This window comes from Notothenia coriiceps, unplaced genomic scaffold (genome assembly GCF_000735185.1).
Source record: "Notothenia coriiceps isolate Sejong01 unplaced genomic scaffold, NC01 NC01_scaffold00037250, whole genome shotgun sequence".
In the NCBI taxonomy this organism is placed as follows: Eukaryota; Metazoa; Chordata; class Actinopteri; order Perciformes; family Nototheniidae; genus Notothenia; species Notothenia coriiceps.
The window spans coordinates 11530459-11553390 of NW_011369951.1; the positions used below are offsets into that span (position 1 = coordinate 11530459).

General features: G+C 39.0%; 1 protein-coding gene across 1 annotated transcript; it reads right to left on the reverse strand.

Annotated features, from left to right (window-relative positions):
* Nucleotides 1-4869: 4869 nt before the first annotated feature.
* LOC104967302 (cadherin-8-like) lies at nt 4870-21658 on the reverse strand. Its single transcript, XM_010796714.1, has 5 exons — nt 21631-21658; nt 21398-21517; nt 12182-12349; nt 11742-11929; nt 4870-5121 (listed from the first exon to the last, which is right to left on the reverse strand). The coding sequence occupies exons 1-5, from the start codon at nt 21656-21658 to the stop codon at nt 4870-4872; spliced, it is 756 nt and encodes a 251-aa protein (XP_010795016.1).
* Nucleotides 21659-22932: the final 1274 nt, after the last annotated feature.

Below are 22932 nucleotides of genomic sequence, written 5' to 3' on the forward strand. Positions count from 1 at the left end.
TATAGATAGAAAAAATGACAAGTACGAATCGGCTGACCGTCAGGGGATTCTCAAAAAACTCACACACGAATGCACAGCGATCCTTGCACAGAAAGCGGCCTGTGTTTGCAGGTTCAGAGGCTTTAAACGGAAAATAAATATGTGTGGATCAAAAACACACATTTGAAACTTTTTTCTCTATTTGGATTTTATTTACATGTGATCCACACATATTTATTTTCCGTTTAAAGCCTCTGAACCTGCAAACACANTACAACAGAAAGGTACTGTCCAACTACTAAATATCGATGATGTATTGCTTTTTGTGTACCGGACTAAACGTATAAACTTGAATTACACACGTGACTATAATATTATGCATTTTACTTGGTGAATAGTGTGCATTACATCCGAGCGTCCGACTATTTGATCCTATAGACTAGAGCCACCACACCAGAATTACTACGAGTCAGTCAAGTTAGTCCTCTCTGGCACTACATACCTTATTGGCCATGTAAAAAGTAATAGCGCAGTGTAATATATTTACTTTGTATTACCTACTTTCAAATATTGTTCACTTACCTTTACCACAACACCGCCTAATCCGGGGTCCACAAAACATCCTACAGTAAGCTTCCTTCTTGGCAAAGGCTAATTGGGGGGACCCAGAATCTGTGACCACCACCACTAATTCACCAATCCAGGCCCAAACCTTCCCTCTTCCAACTCCGAACCGGGACTCAACCCTTCGTCCTCGCTTCCCCAACCTCCTCCCAACGCGCAACTGTGGACCTTCTGTCCGACTACTTTTCCCCCTCTCGTGATATAACCTCCCTAATTGCCCAAACGCTACTAATCCGAACACTTACCAATCCCTGCACTACCAATCGAATCCTCCACCGCGAGGGATAATAAATCACTTCCCTCGCTCATATACGGTACTGCGCGTTAGTTTCACTATCACAGAAGGACGGACTTGAACGCGCTCGAAGTAATCCGGATTATGATAAAGTTTCGTTTACGGGGATGATAGTATAAATATAATATAACAGAATTTCACATGTATGTAAGCGAAGTGTAATATCTTTCTATCATACCAAATTAAAGACCTGAGAAAATTGTTACAATACACTCATTTATTGGACAACTACTATTTTATGTAGCATACTGGGCACTAGTGAGGTATTGCACGTCAACCGCGTCGCTCACTAAAACGAGTAACCCTGAGTCAAACTCAGGTCAGTAACTTGAAAAAAACAATAAAGTACAGCTACCTGTCGACTTATTGAGGAAAACTTATCTTCCTAGTAATGTATATAACGGTTCTATGTTTTTAATTGCTGAGTTCAGACAGTATTTGAAGGAGAGTTTACTCGTAGTAGAGACTAGAACGTTTTGCCTTTGTCAGTGTCAAAATGCTTGACATAATGCTATGCTATTAATGAAAATAGACCAGTTCTAAGTTCAGACTATAAAACCTAGAAAAGCCGTTCGTCAGGTACAGGTTGTAGTTGTTTGTTTCATAGGTCTGGTTTTATGTACTTGTGTTTGTTGTTTTGTAAATTGTATTGTCGTGTTAGTCACGTCTCTTTTGTACGAGTTCGTTGGAAGTCGCACCGTAAACTAGACCCTAAATCGAGCACATAATGACACTCCTAACTGACTACGTGCTTCCTCCGAAGTCAGACTGAAATAAATTCAGCACCCTGGGACATAGAGGCTAATCTTCCATCGTCAAGTATAAGTGACAAGTCTTTGTACAAACTCTCAGTCTCTATATGACAACAACCTGTCGGAGGGTGATCCAAAATACTATCCGTATCATATACTTCTTAGATGACTGTCGCCCAACTGGTTGTTAGAAACTCTTCTAACATTGTCCACCTCGTAATTAACTATAAATTTCGACGACTGTTTGTAATACATCGGTCTCACTACATAACGTCATTGACGTCTTATCTGTTCCAGTGTCTACATTTTGTTTTCTTCTTAAGAGACGAGAGGGGTTTTCTGGATTCTGACGCCTCTTTTATTTAGAAGACAAAAAGGAAAACGTGTCTATAAGTTACACTAGGAAGGATACTTTGTCCATCCAGTTAGTAATGTGGGTTCATAAAATTACTTTGCCAGGGACCGAAACTAAAGGACGACATACCTACTGTTACCCCTGAAATACCCCTCAGTCTACCACTGGTTTTTACTAAAGGAGTCAAAAGAACCACAACTGGTTCTCGTAACAATAGTCCAGGTGAGGTTTGGTGGATAAATGTGGACAACCAGGTCCGAGTCCCCAGCAGACACAATGAATCGTCTCTATAATAACGTCAATAGTAGTCTCATGCATTACTACTGAACTAAACCGACACAACATTGCTGTTAGTAGTCACATCCTCTCATTTCTCGTGTCGGACTTGAGTTGTCGGGACCCCGGCGGATGTAAACAGCACACTACCGTCTACCTGTCCCAAAACGATTGAGTCGTTCAACGAGAGATGAATGCGCACGTGCCCTTTCGTCGTATGGTAATTGTCATCTCCATACCTAAATGAAGGTAAAACCGGTCAAAACTGTGGTTCTACAAGACGAACATAGACACAACTTACGACTACCTTAGATCTCTTCCTCCGAGAACGTATCCACAACGAAATAGATTTACAAATCACCCTACTACACTTGGTGCCACCGGGTCGTAGAAGGACGGCGTGGGACAAATAACCGTTTAACATACCTAAGGCAAACAGAACACAACATGACTATTCCTTTAGCTTCGTCTTAAGAAGATCACTAAAGTATAGTGACTCCACCTCCCGCACCAACCAGACCATCAAGGAATACAAGAAACCCGTACCGCTAAAACCGTCGCCAAACTACACACTTCAAAAGGTACTGTTCCTACCACACCGCAAGTTATCCTTCGGACTTTTCTACCAACGGTGTGACCTCGGTGAGTCATCAACCAATCGAGTTTCAAGCAAGTCGTCCTTTTGGCGCCACGTGGGTAGACCCGGTCGCGAAAGATCATATTAATATTACCAAGTTACACAGAAATAGATAAAACACATGAGAACAAAGACCACATAGATAAACGCATAAACGTTAAATTAAGAAACATGTTAACAACAGTGTGAAAAAGTATGAATATGTGTGTTTCTAGTTCTCGTAGCCTATGTGAGTATATTCGTCATTCGGTGTCTCAGTACCTATGCATAACGAAAGTTAACAGTCACATTTTATCTGGATAAGTGCGGCAAAGTGCAGAATACCATGTTGATAAGGGATAAATATGTGTGTAGTCTTAACATGATTGCTGGTTGATAGCCACAGAAGTCGTATCACAGTTTAATCTGAGCGGATCACAGTTAACCACAGCTCTCCACGCTGCGTTGGAGATGGGTGTAAACAACTCAGACAGACTGTATGTTTCACTAACAGACTGTATGAAAGTGTAAACGGGTCTCAAATCAACTCGACATCATATTAATAACGATATATGATACAAATATAAGACTGACAACAACAAGAACAAGCCACATAATTCGTATCACAATTTATCCTGGGCGGAGCTCTCCAAAGCTGAAGACTTCTCCACGCTGCTTTCAAATTGTGAGTAAACAACGTGTGCTTCACTTAGGGGCCGTCTGAAGGTATACAAAGGTCTCAGATGGACTTGGTGTCACATTAAGAATGATATTCAGTAATAAGTCTGGCAAAAATAAATGGTTTAAATTTATTCAAGCTTGCAATGTTTTGTTTTGAACACACATCCCCAGTCACCTCACGCTGTACGCGTCCGGATATCGGCATCACAACCACAACCTCACACACTGGTACTGAATGTGCATTAAAGTGTTCCTATCCAGCCAAATATACCAAAAGATGAATGTAAACGACAGAAGAAGCGATCGAAATGTGTATTTCCTGGTTATTCGACAAAGGCCACGCCCCTGATACATCTGCCTACCGTTATAGAATATCACCAGTTGTTCGTCCCACATTTTATTCGGTAACACCGGCGTTGTTCGAGAGCGGTGCGGTATGCTAATAGTAAAACAAGCCAAACATGCTAAATCATATCAGAAGGCATCACCCAGATTTGGCAATCACCGGAGCCCGGGAAAAGACAACAGCAGTTCAACAGCTTATCCCCGCTGTTTTTAAGAAGCCAATAGACATGAAAGTGAGACCAAAACAAATAACCGAAACTTTTGGCATATGTTTTTCAACGGCTATGCTGCGCCCTTATGCAATAGTAGAGGACCCCGGTTTTTAGTGATTGTGATTGAAAGTGATTTAAACACTATCTTATTATTTATTTTGTAATATTTTCAAGACATTCTTTTTAGTTTTACAGCTTATTGAACCTTTTTGTTTGACATCAGCCATTATAGATTATACGGCCATATGAGTGTGTGTGGTACTGTTTGTGGTTTGTTTTTAACAGTGTAATAAAGTAAATTATTCAAAATGTTCCTGAAACTTCGACTACTGTTCAAAATAAATAAAAAACAAACCTGGAATTAAGCATTTGCTTTTTCTTGTTGTACCGAGCCCGTACCGAACCGTGACCCCCAAACCGAGGTACATACCGAACTGTGAATTCTGTGAACCGTTACACCCCTATTTAGGGGTAAGGCATTCTCCAACCCAAAATGATGAGGCTGATAAAAACCCATTAACCAATTAAATGTTGGGAAAACTGGCATCCACTCTCTTACCATAGCAGAGTCTGGATCCCTGGCAGTGACAGTCCCTATAGCTGTGTTGATGGGGGCTTGCTGGCAAACTGGCATGGTTATGGGTAAGGCCCCTTTCAACCCATATCAATGAGAGTGATTACCAATGATAAAAGTCCAGGAAACAATCAATGTTGGTGAAATTGCATCCACTCTCTTACCTGACAGTGCTGGCAGAAGAGTCCGGATCCCTGGCGGTGACGCTGCCTATGACTGTGTTGATGGGGGCATTCTCATTCACTTCTAGCAAGTAGACTGCTTTCAGGAAAACGGGAGGTTCATCGGAATCCTCCACCACAATCTTAACAGTAGCTGTGTCCTTGAAGGGCACACCGTTGCTGGGCTCCGAGCGGATGTTGGTGGCCTCAACTTTAAGGGTGTAGGCTCTCTTGCTCTCAAAATCTATCACCTGTAGGGAGGACCAAAGAGAGAGGAGCAGTGAGTATGTGAGTATGCTGCTTCCTGTGTACACTAAAGTTGTAAATTTACTCGGGTGTTGTACAATTATGAATAGGTTCATGTCATGCTACTTTACACTTCTATTCCACCACATTGAGAATATGTACATATACTTCTCAATATTGGTTTGAAAGCTGCACAGATGCAACATATGAAATATTATACACACCAATTTTACAACTAACATGTTTTTTTTACTGCTATCAAGTTTCTTTGTGAGAAATGTGGGAGCTTGACTGATATGTTTATAGGCTTTCTGCTGCTAAGACCTTTACTGACTTTATGCTAATGTTAACCCTTAATTACTTAAACCCTCTGTGATTAAAACAATTCTAAGTGTGGCGCCCCCAAGTGGCAGTATTGAGAAACACGGAAGAAAGGACACAGGCTTTTCCGCAAACACGAGCTGACTGCACAGAGCATCCAAACACATTTTCTAATTTTTCTACAAAAATTATAATGCCATATCAATTATTGAAAATAAGTTGTTACCACATAAACATTAAATACACAGGGGGCTTTAATCTGAAAGGTCCCAGCCTTTACTTGCATGAAAGAACACAAATCTTACTAATGCTCTCAGTGACAGCTGATTATTAGAGCTCTCACACTGCTACCACAAGCAGCTCACATACAGTACAATGAATGAGATCATCTCAAAAAGGTATAATTTTCCAAAGAGAAATAAAAACAGTTTGCACAGGACGTGTCATTGTGTGACTGACATATCTGTTTAATCGCTACTTCTATGCAGTATTTTCTTTTACAGATGGCTCGTCATTAATATTTAAAAGGAAGCAGAGCGTCACAATTTTAGACTTGTGGCATCTCCGAGGACACCCCAGAATGTCACAATTTCATTCGGAATCACCTCTGGTCGCTCTCGTACGACGAGAATAATGGGATCAAGTCACTTCCACGCTCTATAACCGCGATTTATAGGGAAATCAAAACTGGGCCTTGCCGCTTGAGGGGATAGGAGCTGGCAAGGGGAGAGAGAAGGACTGAGAGGAGGGAGATGAACACCACGGGTAATGTATTCAGTTAGAGGGAGAGAGCAAGAGGATCTGTCCCTGAGGTCAGACGGGGCCGGTGCTGAGAGCTCCTGGGTGCACGGGGGGACGTGGGGTGTCTGGGGGTCCAGCTGTGAGACGGCAGAAGCAGCCGGGGGGACGGGGGAGGCGACCCAAGGCTTTGACTTCCACACTCCTGCCATCAGGGCACTAGTAGACAGCCCAAGCCCCCGAAGCCTCTCCAATCCCCGCTCCTCCATGTTCGAGGAAGCTATTTGGAACACTTTCATTATTAACTTTGTCTTCTTCTCCTCACACCCCCCCCCCCTCCGTTCCTTCGTTTTCTCCCTCTGATCCTGCCATCTGTGCTGAGAAAGTACATAGTGTGGCTTGACCCCAAGCCAATGGATTACACTTAGATTCTGAGGGTAGTGGAGAGTAAGAGCTTGTATAAGACGATGGCTGGATAGTCAACATTATTGTATGGAAATGGAGAGAGGGGAAATTATCTCTTTTTAATAGCAATGTATTATTTGAAAGTCATGTACTGGTACCCACATTGGTTTAACTGCTTGGTTTTTACAGTATGTATCTTTTAAATTGGTTACTACAGAATATTGTAACTCCAGCTATTTCATGGTTTACTGATTGGCCTGGGTTACTGAAAATTGCACAACATTCAAGTCCTCAAAATGAAAGTTGTATTAGGTCAGTGGAAGGTTCACTCGTAAAGGCAGACTCAAAATCATGTCTCAGATACACGCCAAATGTTCAGGAAGTTCAGTTTGATCAGTCAGGTACAGGCAGGGTTAAAACCAGGAGATCCATCAAACAGGCAAGCAAGTCGAATACGGGGCAGGAGAATACTCTGGATCCGAAACCAGGCAGGGAAGGACAGAATTTGGCAGAGCAGATAAACAGACAAATAACTAAAAGAACACTTGAGAGCTTGGAAGCACACGAGGGCTGCACGGTGATTACACACAGATGGAAAGAATCAGGGCGGGGCAAATAATCACAAAGGTGGGAAAACACCAAGAGAGAAAGGAAAACTACCCATGACACGAGGAAAGAATACCTTTACAAAAATAAAAGAGGAAGTCAAAAAATAATGTCAAAAGAGGTAATAAATAGCACTTGTGTATTAAAGTGGAAATATTTTTTTCAATCAGGGCAGTTAAACGCTGAAATACTGGCGAATGTCAAATACTTGATAATTCATACAGCGGACACTGGACGGCATTAGTATACATTTGGAGTCCTGTTTTGGCCACTTTGTTGAATGTTAATGCTAAATTCACTTTTAATCTCTCTAGCAGAGGCTGTGGGTCACAAAACAATGAGCTTACAGACTCTAAAATGCTCAATAGCTAAGGGAAATTCCGACTTGAATGATAAATCCATGGTTTGGTCACTATTAGGGACATCATTCACATTAGCCAACGTATTTTATAAGTTGTTAATACTACAAAAGGTTACTAAGTAGAGTACAGTTCTCTGCCAGAGTTCTGTCTCCAACAAAGAAGTCTCACTAAATTCTTTCTCCCGGCACCTTCACAATTGAAGTGGTGGTGAAGGTATTTGCATACTTTATCAGGTATGCAATTTACTTGCAGATGGTCTGGCTCAAAATGAGACCAAACTTTTCTTTAAATGTCAACTTTCAAGCCATGATAAAAGCCAAAAGGTGGCCTGAAACAGACGAGGTAAGGCGTATTTTAATTCTAGGCGATTTTCATTTTAGAATTTTTCTTTGCGATTTGTCTTGCAGTCAATGATAGTATATAATAGACAATATAATTGGCCTGTGGGGGAGATAAAAACAAAATTTAATAAATGCAGCTATTAATGAAATAGATTTAGTTGTGAGCTGCCTTTTTTCTTTTAGCAACAAGTAACAAATAATTTAGCAAATTACTCCACATTAAATTCCAGGGAAATTGGCTCTCCCCTTATCAAAATATTGAATTATTTTCCACTTGACAGCAACTACAAACAACTCATTATATTTGTTTCCAATGCCCTAAGGAGGGGAAAGGGGATCTCACTGTTGCTGGCGTACTCAATTACATGGTGGTTTAAGGAGAACACAGTGGCTTCTCTGATTCGCCGAGTTACTGTAAGTCTGATTCATTACTTTCAATAACAATTACAAAATCAAAGAAAGGCAGCCCCTTTTAAACAAACACAAGTCATATTCTAACCAGCTCAAATGATGAATTCAATAAACGCACATACAGTGCTTAGAATAAGTAAGCCAGCAAGAACCGCTTTGATATTTGTTAGTATGCATACTGTTGAACAGATACTATTTGAGATTCATGAGAGCAAAATAAAAACAGTAGAGCCATGTACTAAGCATTTTTTGAGTCAAGGTTGCATAGCCAGTTTAAATTATTATATGTTCCTGGAAAAAATAAGCTTATGAAGACATTTCGGCATGTGGCACAGCAGACTTACACAAATCAACAAAGCGACCGTCTAGTTTATCCTGTGTTGGAAAACCCATCAAGACCATGTCCCACGCCACTGCTGTGTCATCTTTTGGTGTCTCTTAAGCATCAAATCAGAATGTACACACAGGCCATTTAGAGACTTCAAAGTTCAGTGTTGGCTGCAGGAGTGAAAGCTCAGCATCCCACGAACATCCCTCGACAGGCCTGGGGGCTGGCAGATAAAAAGCTTAAAAACCCAAACAGAAAAGAATATCTCGCCTGGTTTGTGCCTCTCCAACCTCAGTGAGATCAATATGTTTTTAACCTTGCCGCAAAGGATGTGTAATAATTGAATTTTTTACATTAGATGGGAGTTCAAAGACTCGTACAGAAGTTTGCAGCAACAGGGCGTGTTGGGGAAAGAGTTACAATGAATACCTTCTTCTGTCACCCTTGTTTGAGGATAAGTGTGCAAATACTACTTTCCCCAACACAATATCATCTATCTTGCTTTAGCGATTAAGGCAACCAACTTGAGGCTGCAGAGAGAAAGCTGAGCAGGCTTTGGGAAATCGAGGCCCTCTCTGTAGGATATGGAAGTGGAGCTTGAATAAAAGTCTAAAACATGTGACGTTTGCTATGTCAACAGTTGGACATTTTATAACTTTGTGTCGCATTTGTTTTCCGGCACTGCTGTTTTCTTTAGTGGCTGTGGATTGAAGTACCAGCGGATTGCTTTAGCTCTTGTACATTCCATCTCCCACACAGTTCACAGTTTGACAAAGCCATACCACATGTCCTTGGGGTAATGTCATTTTACATCACAACACATGGCATTCTGCTTTTGAGTGATGTATAGCTCTGCTCTCCTGACGCCGAACCAACCATGACTCAAGACTGAAGAACGCCCATCCATCAATCACGTATGATTCAATATATGCAAACATCCTCCAGCAAGCAGAATATAGAAGTAGAATATGGAATGCATACATGTATAAACAGCTTTGGTGTCTTTGATTTGAGAACCTTGGTTTGATTCTCCACAGATGTCCTTGAGATACAGCTTCGCCTAAACATGCTTGCGGGTCACAGTGTAATATAAAAGCATTGCGTTTTTTTTATGTCAATTCCTCACAGTTCCGTATTGAGAACAAATACGGGATTGGGTGCTTCAAATGTCTACAGGCAAGCAACGATATACAGGCTCAAAAGGCTTTTATGCTTGAGGAAATATTCATATTGCATATCTAGAAACATATTACATTGTGCAATTGTGTGAGATCCTTGGATAATTATTCAATCAGCAGCAAAGTATGTGTCTTGGTTCTTCTTCCAAATTAAATGATGAATACAATGCTATTCTTGTGAACACTTTACCGGCACTAATGCGTTTGACTCAAGGTAAGAGATATGTAGCTTAGCGCAAGTTCAACCAGGAAGACCAATATCCTCTGGTGTTACACGTCACTTCAATACTCTCTCCTCTCCCATTAAGTAATCAGGGGCGTTACTCCCCGGCTAGCCAATCATTGCACCCGCTAACCCCTTTAAATCTGCTCTTCCCTCTCCCTCAGTTGTCATTTCAGGTGTCAACGCGCAACCCTCCTCCACCCCTTCGCCTCCTGTCTCCTAATACAGGGCCAAGCTAAAACCTTCTCCCTTCAGACCGGACCGAACTACTTATCACCACCACCAGTTTCTAGACCCCGGGGGTTCATCGGAGCGGTTTTTCCCTCCTGAATGATCATCCTGCTAACCGGGGCCTAATCGCCAAACATCATTTCATTTACTTGTTGTAAACTGTCAATCATTATTCCTTCATATTATGTGTCCGGTAATAAACATGTATTTCATACATCACATCTCTCCTGATTGAATTAGGTTTTTTGACTGGAGTGTTGCTCACTCTCTTTCCTCAGGAAAATCTAATGAGCATTGTGTTTTCTTGTCTTAACAACTATTACTAATGTTTCATTTAGCAAGGCAATTAACTGGCAACTGCTTTGCTGATGTTGCTATGGGGCATGTGGTATATGTGTGAAGCTTTAACATGTTGTATGTGCTAGCATCACAAAGAACATCTGGAAGCATTAGGTAAAGACCATCTGTGTCTATGGTGATGACATTGTGAGTGTCAGCTCAACTGGATTCAACTAAAGTTTGAACAATGATCGAATCAATATACAATATGTTATAATGAGCTTAGAATGCTACATGAGCTAAGAATTATACATCTAAATAGGCAAGACTGAAATGCCAGAAGGAAATGTTCTCTGAAAAAAGAGTTCCCTAAACTTGCTATACGTAAACAGAAAGTCCATCTAGAATGCTCATACTTTAACTCAAGCAAACAAAATGTGAAAGGAATAGTGTTTTATTAATGGAATAGGGAAAAAAAGAAAAATGCTACACTCGTGCAGGCCCTGGCGTTTTAATATTTAAGAATTAAGCTGTAGCAGCTTGATGCAAGGACTATTATTTTGGAAATGTAGGACCGTGAAATCTTTATTGAATCATTCATCAATTGATATTTATTGAAATATAAATCACTTCAAAAGGACTGAAATGAAATACTTGGGCTTGAAACCGAACAGCGGATCAAAGGCGGGGCTTAAGGAAAACTCAAGTGCAAATGCTAACACCTGCTGTATTACACATTCCTGGACCTTGACGGTCTCTAAAGGCCCTGGCACACCTACCCGATTTTGGTAGTCAGAGGCCGTCAGAGGCAGTCGGGCATTCGCGGCGCCCTACTCAGGTTGGTGTGTCCCGCACCGTCGTTGCTTTACGGCACATTTTCACACCTCCCGCGTGGCCGATTCAACATGTTGAATTCATGTTGAATCGGCCAAAGAAATCACTCTGATTGGCTGTTGCATCTTTTGAATGACGAATACACGCTACCGCTGCCTGCTGGTAAGGACAGTTATTGCCACTCGTCAACTGAAGTCTTTGCGGTGTGTTCGTAGGAGGGCTGCGTAGCCGACGCAGCCGACGTAGTGGACATAAAAGTCGGGACGCCTTCGGTACGCGTTCTTTGGTCTCATGTTGGTGTGTAGTGGCCTTTACAATGACAGAGAAAGCATGAGCAGAGCCATGTAACAGCTGTTTCAAGTTCTTACCTTTTTCAGCCGAAGAATCCCTTCTTGTGTCTGCCCGTCGGTGACTATCTCGAACATGCCTTGTTCATCTCCCTCGATAATGTTATACGTTGACTTGGCATTATCACCGATGTCTCTATCGTTTGCTTTCACCTTGCCGCCCATGTTGCCTATCGGTAGGTCTTCAGGGATCACAAACTCGTACAAACCTGTGGAGGAATAGACATTGGATTGGAGAATTGTTGATCCAATTTGAGAAAGTCAGGGAAGCATATTACAGCACTAAATCCTCATTAGACTTAAGAAGAGTTCGAACTTGAGGTGCGTGTTTGAGGAAACTTACAAAATAACATTAATTTTCCCCAATTATAACCAATCAGAGAAACACTAGTTTACACTGGTGGTTATTGGTTTTTCCTCCTAATTCAATTTGGGATATTTAAGGCCACTAAGCTACTTACTTTTAGAGAACTTTGGCGGATTGTCGTTGACGTCCGTTAGCGTGACGGTGACTGTCGTGGTTCCCGACAAGCCCCCCATGTGACCTCCCATGTCCTTAGCCTGTATGACCACAAGGTACTCCTCTCTCATCTCCCGATCCATCGCATGGAGAGCAATTTTTATGGTCGCTGAAGGTGAAAACAGTTCATAACACATTAGTGCAATTATAAATATGACAGATATACTCTGCTGCATCGTTTTAACGATGCTCACGTGAGCATGCAGGAGAAAAACGAGGAATGTATTCTGTAACCTTCACACCCAACTTACTCTCGGTTTGTAGGTTGCATTATTTTCCGCCATGAATTCACACAACAAGGGCTCCACACAAGCAAAAGGTTAAAGAAAGGAATCCCTACAGGTTTACTCCAGGTCTTTGGGAGCATGGCAAGGTGGCCATGACTACAGCCCTGAGAATCAGCTGTGTTGGTTTTTCCAGTGTGTTGTTCCGCCGTCTGCAGTCATTTGTATTCTGATTGAGTGTGAATTATGCTGTCTGTCTTGTATAATCTTGAATATTGTATGCAGAATGGACCTTATTGACTCTGCCACGGCGCATAATATAAAAAGGGCTCAGCATCGGCATATACGGATAATCCACTCAGGAAACAGAGGCCCGCAGGATCATCAAATGAATATAAAACCCCTCATAAAAGCGAGGCTTTGGCATGACACCCTGCCTTGGTCCTGAGCTGCATCAGACAATGAGAATATGTTTTGCTATGATGAATAACGTGGGAGGGGTTAGGATGTTGACTGTGCCTGCATTTTCAATTCCTCTGAAGTATTTTCCTTCAAGATGTAGCACACTTTCAGGGTCAGCTTTGCTTTTGGAGGTCACACACGGCACTGATGATCTGAACAACTAAAGAATGTGAGTGACAAGAGTTGGACATTTCTTTACAAAATACTTACATAAAATCACCAGCAAGATTGCAATGGAGTAAATTCATTGTTTACATTGTTTCATCCGTTTCTTTAAGCCTTCCCCATTATTTCCTTAACTTGGCTTTACTTGGTCATTGCTTCTATCCAACTGGCTTACTTTCCTTTTTTCCTTTTACACACTTTTTTGGCTTTTATTCTGAAGTTATTCGAGTGTTATACTTTTGAGTATTATTTTCACAACCATTTCAATTTTCCGCTAACTGGGCTAGTACTCTAATTTCCTTTTTAAATGTGTTATTGACTGCATTATCAGACATATTTTATATCCATAGTCATTTACTGAGAAAGACAAACATTTTTCTCTTGTTAGTTATGTTTCTTACGTACTGTATGTTACTGAAAAGACGCCTTACTTCCTGTCAGAAATACTTTCATTAGACTCCAATAAAAACAAATCCAGATAAAATTACAAGTATTTGAAACACAAGAACCTTCATACATACATACATACATACATACATACATACATACATACATACATACATACATACATACATACATACATACATACAGTAGATACATACAGTAGATACATACATACATACATACATACATACATACATACATACATACATACATACATACATACATACATACATACATACATACATACATACATACATACATACATACATACATACATACATACATACATACATACATACATACATACATACATACATACATACATACAGTACATACATACATACGTACATACATACATACATAAATACAGCACATGCATACATACATACATACATACATACGTACATACATACATACATACAGTATAGAGATAATGGGACAAGTTGCATAATATTGTAAATCCAGCAAAAGATCAAATATATATATATGATATACTACTACTATTACTACTATATTACTATAGGACAGTTTAGTATACATTCAATATAATGTACTGCTACAATAATAATACTTGTATCAAATGTAATTGAATAGACAGCATGATCCATGTGCTGAGTCTCACAATAAATCCAGAGGACCCTAAAGCGCTCTTAAAGATGAAAATAAAACATGGAAAAAAGATAATTATCTTTAAGCACCTTCAAGCTAAAACCTCAAACAGTATGTAATGTATCTTTTCACATGTTCACATGACAGGCCCAGTGCACAACAGAGTAAACATGTTATTGTTGCAACAATTAATTGTTGCCATTTTAAACATTCAAATGATCATTTGAAATAATCAAATTGGCTTTAATAGCCACTTAAGCACATACATTATATTTGAACTTCATTTGAATAAATTCCACTATTTTGGTAGAGTTTTGTATCTATCGTTTTTATTGGATTATGTTAGGTGTATTTACAAGAAGGTGATATGCCGTAACATACTGTAGCTTTCAGTCCATAAATACTTTAACTACTTTATTACATAAGATTTTGGATGTTTTCAAGTGGATTGAAAGCAATTTGTTATTGTGTAACTGTATTCTGGTTATTTAATTAAAGCAGTGTTACAGCATATCTTGAATCATCAGGTCGGTAATGGACTGCTCGCGGTGCAATTTGATTGGAAAACACATACCTGGACACTATATTATTATTTCAACAACAACAACTGCTGTTAAGGATTACCTGTCTCCCTTGTGTAAAATGTATGAGATATCTTTAAAAATTAAACATGTTTTTGATCATATTATTCTGACATTTCGTTTTAGTTATTGAATGCAGTGTTATAGTATATCGCCTATTTGGAATTATAAAGTGGGTAGTGGACTGGACGATATGTTATTTGAATGGAAAACACCTGCCTCAACTCTGCACTATATACTTTTGATAAACCTTTGTTCTGGTTTTCTGGTTTGACCTTCCTCTCAATGAGTACATTGGATCTTCACAAAGGGATCGGAATGTTATGAAATGAGAACTAATTCATTGTGCAGAATAAGTGGCTTAAGAACTTATTACATTGGATAAACAGCCACTATGTGTGGTTCATGCTTATTGTGCAAAAGCAACATTTATGCTGCATTATGTTACTGGTCCAAGCAGTGAAGCTTTGAGCTTTGAGTGGCATCAACAAGGTAGACCCACCTCCTCTCGAGTCAGGCAAACAAATTAACCCATGAATAAAAAGAGCAACACAAACAAGTCACTTGTACTCCCTCTTCCACGTGTGTACACACACACACACACACACACACACACACACACACACACACACACACACACACACACACACACACACACACACACACACACACACACACACACTTCAGTCATCATGCCATGAGCAACACTCTCATCTCTGTTGATCATCGTTAATTATTCAAATTAATTCCTAATCACTGAAAAGGGAGGATAGACAAACACTCATTTCCATAGATATTTGCCTCAACTTTTTTTTTTCCTTTTCTCTTTTCACCGACCATTAACCAAGTGATGAATTGGGGCGTGATGTTTATTTATTTATTGAATGCTTTTCATTTCCAATGTGACGTTGTTAGTGTCAAACGCATCCTAATGGTTGTTTTCCCCCTTACCTTTTATTTTTCATTAACATTCATCAAAACATCTGGCTACCTCGAATGAGCCATCTGCATGTGCTGCGCAATCACACAGAGCATGAATGCTAATCCTTAAATTGTCCGTTCAGCTCGCTTTCTAAAGCCACGATGCAGTAAGAATACGACGCCGATGTAGAAGTGAAGACGAGCCCGAATTTCTGTGTCGAGCTGATCGTCGCTTCTAATTATGTGCATACATTTCGAGCCTCCCTTTCTCCAATCTTGTTTATTGTGTGCTGTTTTCCAAATTGTGAGCAGTCGATTTCCATCTCATTTCTTATTAATGTAATTTCACCATTATTTAATCATATTGCTTACAGACACATGTTAAAAAGTCAGCTGAAAAAGCAATTAGAGATCCAATCTGGAGTCTGTTTGGAGATAACTTTATGCATCATGACGCTGCTGAAGAGTCTGCCTTGTGAAAGGAAGAAGTAATTATTATTATTACTTTGAATGCAATGATGTTACAGAGCAGCATGTGAGCACTGGCCCATTTAGCATTGAGGACGGCCAATCAGCTAATGGAAACAGGCAACTCACTGATGCCCACGTGAATCTTATAATTTAGTAGTTTTGATAATGAATTTCATGCAAGCTGTTGATGAACCATACAGCATGTCACAGATGACAAAGCTAAACCAAGACACAAATGATAGAAAACCATACAATTGTCTCAAAAGTGCCAGCTGAGGTGAGGCAAAGGGGGTCCGACAGATTTTCTAAAAGCGGGCACGGAGATGATGTTAAGTTAACAGAATAACAAATGTTATTAAACTAATTTGGGGGGTCCGCAAAAATATGTGCCGATTCAAATCACCTCGTGGGGAGTGGACGTTTTTAGGGCATCCAACAGGAAGGTATTAAACTATCCAACAGGGAGTAAGCAAACCTTACAACAGGAAGTCTGCCTTAGCTTAGCCGTGTTTGGTGAACATGCATTGTACCGTGCAAATACTTAATGCTTTACTGCCCAAAATAAAAGACCATTTATTTTGCCATACAGATGCTAACAACTTAACGGTTATATATGTTTTTTGATCTTTTTACTTAGAATTAATTAATTAAAAAGGTCCGCTGCAACTCTTGCTACTTTTAAATCCAGACTAAAAACGTATCTTTTTGTCGCTGCATTTGAGTGAGCTGTTTATATCCACACTGCAGTATGGCTTTTATTCATGTATTCTATACCTGTTGTGTTTATTTTATTATCCTTGCTATTTAATGCCTGTTATTAAATGCCATTTTATCATGTGTTTCTGCTGTATTTATTCTTAAATGTATTTTATTTTAATTAGCAAAGCACTTTGAATTGCCGTGTGCTGAAAGGTGCTGTATAAATAAACTTGCCTTGCCTAGAATTATGTATACCTATGTCTATTAAGATGTTGGTATTTTATTGAGTTATTTCTATCGTTTTTTTGTGCAAGAGATACTGCTTCTAAATCATCATTAAGAAAAGATACACCAGCTCTTGTTAGTGCCAGAAACAGGGGAGTTTGTGCCGAAGCTTTTCATAAAAAGGTGCCCATTATCAACACATGATAACATAAATATTTGATCACAAAAGTAGATTAATAGTTCCTATAAATATATATATTTTTTAAATCATATCATCATCGTATAAATCATCGTTTCCGTACTGTAAAATATACCAGTACGACATTGTCATTACAAATTAAAAAGCTTTACATTGCTCCAACACATGTTTGTGTCTCCGTAGCCTCTACTTCCTCTATAAGGCTACACGTGTTCCCCTCTCATTCAGCAGGCCTGGGTGATTGTACTATCCAGATCGCATAATATAATAATATTGTGTGCATATAATACTTTCCATTAGTGATATCAGTCGGTGTGTCTGAGAGATCTGCGAGATATAAATGTTTCCTTATTACATTTATTAATATAAACAGACAATAAGACCTTGGAGAACTGCCAAGTGTCAACATCTACATACTGTATGTTCATAATGTGTTCGTCCTTTATACATCTGTTTACACCCCATATATCTACATATGTATATATTATTATAGTACACACTGTTTATTCTCCTGAACACGTATTAAATTAAAATTCTGTTTATCTTATTCTATATTATATGTTTGTCTTTTTCTTGCAACTAAATGTTTCACTATTTGTTTTCTTTTACTTTTATTTTAAGTATATCGTATGTTACCTTTGAATCTTTTGAGTATTATTGGGATTCACATATGGGTCTTTCTCTCAGCACATAAGCAGTGTGGGTTTTTATTTATTTTCTTCACATAAACAATCTGTTTTCCTGCATTATTTCATGTTTTAATGCAAGCTATACCCGTTCTTATTTCAGTTTTAGTGCCCACACTTATACACATTTGTTGCCCCAGCTTACTGTTGATGCTTTGAACATAAGTGTGCATCTGTAGAGGGAAATGGAGCGCGCCCGGAAGCCTGAGTTAACAGCAGCCTCGCACAGCCGTAATCTACAAACATCACGAAAAACAGATGGGCCGAGTTACCTGCAGTCCTGTTGATGTTACACAACTTTTTAAACAATAATCAGCATTGTCAGCTCCCTTTCAGAGTTCATTTGTTGTCTCTGAAGGGCTCGCAGAGAATTGGTGAGGGAGACGTGTGCACTGCGGTTAACAACGTTGTCATTTAGTCTATCGCTAAGGGCTTTTTTAAAATCCCTTTACTCTGCCTTCAGAAAATGAATGAAATATTAGGCTAATGCACACATGTATATTAAAGGTACCATCTCCCTCAGTGCAGTCTTTTTTGTACAGAATCCATACGGAGAGCATTTAAAGGCTTATATACTGATTTAAAAGTAAAGTATTAAAATATAATTACCATCACATTGAATTATATAAGGTGTTGGTTGGATCCAAAGGTTTTCAGGTCCTTAACTTTATGTAACGCCATATGGAAATATTCCAATAACAGTAAAAGTCCTGCATTTAAAACTTTACTTTAGTAAATTAACGAATCAAGTTATATCAGAAAAATGTAACCAGTATTACTGTCATTGTGCTGTTAAGTGTCGATATTTTAGGGTGAATATTCATGCTGCATCAATCCATTTTTTACTGTTGTAGATGTTTAATGTTTTGCTCCTTTATAAACTGCTGGATAGTTGTATATGCCCTAATGCATTATTTTATAAGAGGACACATTCTGCTCACATTCAGGTTCATATTTGTATTTTGTGTCTGCTTTAATGTTCAAAAAGCTCTTTATTGTTCTCATACTGCCTGTGCTGCAGCACCTCTTTTCACCCTCTGTCTGAAACCAGAGCCCAGTCTGCTCCGATTGGTTAGCTGGCCGGCTCTGTTGTGATTGGTCAACTGCTTAGAGATGACCCGCCCCTTAGTCTTAATGTGTTGGAGCATTAGCCAATACAAGTGCAAGTGTTACATAGTGATGTCGCTATGTCACGAAAGTAAACAAAGGAGTCCAATGGAGGCGTTTCAGGCAGGGGGGAGTGTGTGGGAGAGAAACTCCCTCTGGGGGGAACTTTGGGATTGTAGACTTTGCAGACCATGCACATGCACACAAAGCTATATAACACGCTACAGGAAAGGGAAATCCCCCAAAGGAAAAAAAGTGCCCCTTCAATAAGATCATCATAGTTTGTAGGTTTGGTGCTAAGAAACACATAAGTTCTGAAGGGTCAATGCATCATGATGCATTTTACAGCTGATCCAAGACAAAACATACTAAAATACTTCCTCCTCTTGTGCATGACAAACATTTAAACTCATAATATTTGGTGACATTCTTTTTGACTGGAACAGGAAGTTAGAAAAAAATTCCCACTGATTATCATCATCAAATATTTATATTCTGTCGTTAAATGTGTTTTGGAGGTTCATGTTATTCCTCATCATCTGCATAACAACCAATGTCTCTTTTTTTTCTCATTCATTTGGTAATTCCTTCCTGCCATTGAGCCTGCGAGTTCTCATTGAGAAAAAAAACAAAATCCTTTCTGCACTTGATTTAATAATTTGTGCACACAGATTACGTCATTTGTGCTTTTGATTTAATATTGTTTTTGACGTGAAGAGGCTTGACTTTCAAGGTCTGCCCCTCACCGCCGAAACAAAACCACAAAGCCACTTCTAATGGAAAATACACAGTGGCTTAACGGGAGCAACTGCTGCTGCCGCACAAAGGACAATTTATGAGTGCAAGGTTTTTCTTCCACCTTTTAACTCTGAGACAAAAGATACAATACAGACACAAACAACTCACTCTGAACTGTAAAAACACAGCTAACATCATCAGAATAGACATACAGTAACCTTAGGTTGTTCATTGGTTATTAGCATCTCTGCTATTTGAGATATATTTATTTGCCTACACTCTTGATTGAACTGTAGCATCAATATTCATATACTGTAGTAGGAATGGCTTTAGCTTCAATTGTAGGCTTCATTAAGGAGTTGTTTTTCCCTTCCTTTTTCAGAAACTAATTTAGGTCAACATAATGTTAAATTCAGAGGAATAAAGTATAGTATAGCTAATATTTGCCATAACACATTCATTTAAAGTGAAATTGTATTTTCTTAAAAAGTCTACATGATCACACAAAACACCAGGCAGCTCCAGACAAATGTCTTGGAACATATTATATGACTATATTATAATCAATGCTAAACTTTCTTGGTAATTTATTTTTATAATATATTAAATTATTTCCGTGTAGTGGAACTACTGTTATTTGTGCACTCACTTTAAACTGTTTGTTTTATTTTTCTTTCCTTTTGTTTTTTGATGTTTTTTATTCGATATAATGTTATTCACTTTAATGTAACATTTACTTGTTTTGACCCCAGGAAGAGTAGTTGCTAAGTGGTAGTCAACATGCCGGTGATCATTAAAAGCTTGGAAAAAATTGCTTTGAGGTGTGAAAATGACATTTAATAGTTATATATTTTTTTTAATTCCATGGGTCTTGCGTTGTAAAGTGTTAATTGCATGTTTGGTTGGGGGTCTGATTCACAGTTGGGTCCTGAAAGCCTAAAATGGGCCACACAGCTGAGATAGGAGCTTACATTCATACATCTAACAATAAGTTAAACCCTTCAATGAACAAATTATTCCAGACAGTGATTTTGACGTACTTATAGTCCCGGTAGCCCACCACTTGACCTGAGCTGACCTTGTAAGCTAATTTATCTAAGTCGAGCAGGTAATGAAAAAGGACAATGTTTAAGGTTCTGACCCGATGTGCCTGGCCCCGTCTAGAAGAAAACCACTTCTGAAATAATCCTTAGATGTAATCACTGTCTCGCTGTTAAGCCCATTTCTTTCCTTTTTGTTCCATTATGGGCGTGGCGTCCCTTCATTACATTTTGTAATACATTATGCTCTCCGTTGGTTAGAAACAGACAAAGGATTTGCACGCTGTATTAATAGCTCCCATTAAATTGAATGAAGCAACGTTTCTATCTCGAGAGATCTTCAGCGGGCTTTGTCAGCCAAACAATGAATATTTGTTTGGCTGACAAAGGGCCCCAAAGAGGTGTCCTGCTTTTGTGTCTTTCATTTTTTTTGTATCAACTTGACATGGCTGTCCTGAAGAGGTGACTCTTGAAACCAACTTGTTAAACATGCTCCGAGATGGCCTCAGTTTGTGCACATTTGCTCCATAGAAAAGAGATTCATGTTATAATACTAAAACACCAACCAGCACAGAACCGCACTTACCCGTGTTGGGGTCCACAGAGAAATATGGTTGTCCCTCCAGTATGCTGTACACCAGTTTAGCGCTGTTCCCGTACACTGGATCGTCGGCATCTGTAGCTGTTACCCGGGTAACTGGGGTACCTGTGGGGCAGAGAGAGAGAGTTAGGAACTATGACTCTATAGGCAATCATCTCTACATCGCTGTGCCAATCAAGATGAGACTATTCAACCCTATGTGGGGTTGATTTCCCAACAAAAGAAAGTATCATCTGTATCCGGCATGCTTGATATGTTCACTGCCAATTGTGTCATTTTTCTATCCGGATTTTATCATATAGAACAAAGGAAAAGTATGAAAATGGTTGCGATGGGTTGGAAATCTTCGTGAAAAGCAAAGTCCTCCACAGTTGTACAAAATGCGCCAATGAAACCTTGAAAATACAAAAGAAAAATAACACTTCTAACCCAACACTAAATAATATGTCAATGTTCAATTGATACAACCCATTATATTAACAAACTTAAGTCACAACAATAATTTTCAATGATGTACTTTTTAATGTTAATATTTAAATGGATACAAATTTGAAAAATAACGCCAGATATAATTTGAATACTGCATCCAAAACACATGATTTTTTTTAGCAGCTGCTAACTTCACAGTTATTTCAACTGTCAGTGAAAAAAAAGGTACACATGGCAGCTCTTTAAAATAAAAACATGTATATATAATAAATGGGTATAAGTCCAATAAAAAGACCTCCCCATGCTTTTCCAAACCTTCTTGACTATCTTCGAAATACACAGCCAGACACCACAGGCCAAAATAGTTTTTATGCATTCATTTGGGCTCAAATGCTGTTCAGACCGGTGGAAAGAACCATCCAAAATACATATGTAGGTGTTTATGTTAATATTGAGTTTGCTTGTGATATCATTTATTTTCAACTAAAGTATCCTTCACAGTATATGGACTTTTGAAATGCTTTTCTTTAAAGGCCATTTTCTCAAAATTAGTTTGTTTTAATACTCTGGAGTGGAGTTTGAGTAACATTATAGAGTTTCATTTTTACTTTATACTCGACGTATCCACAGAGGAACTTTTTTATATAAAATGTATGTCCTGTTTATACAGGACTGTCTCAGAAAATTAGAATATTGTGATAAAGTTCTTTATTTTCTGTAATACAATTAAAAAAACAAAAATGTCATACATTCTGGATTCATTACAAATCAACTGAAATATTGCANATAAGTGTGGCTTGATATTGAGTAAGAAAAAGGTTTATAACGCTGTGAGCATGGGTCTGCGGAGAGCATTTCTCCGCCATCCCAACTTAGCAGTCCGAAAAACATTTACCCATTTAAACAGTTGTGGTAGATACCTTGTTTGTTTTAAACATCATAAATACACAAACAACAATGAATACTTACAGGTTGTGTACCCGAATCTCCCGCTGGTCCAAACAAAGTAGGAACAGCATCGTTCTTCAGTGCCCTACGCTGTACATATCCGGCATGAATCGTTGAAAGGTTTGGGAAGCTTTGTTTCGTGA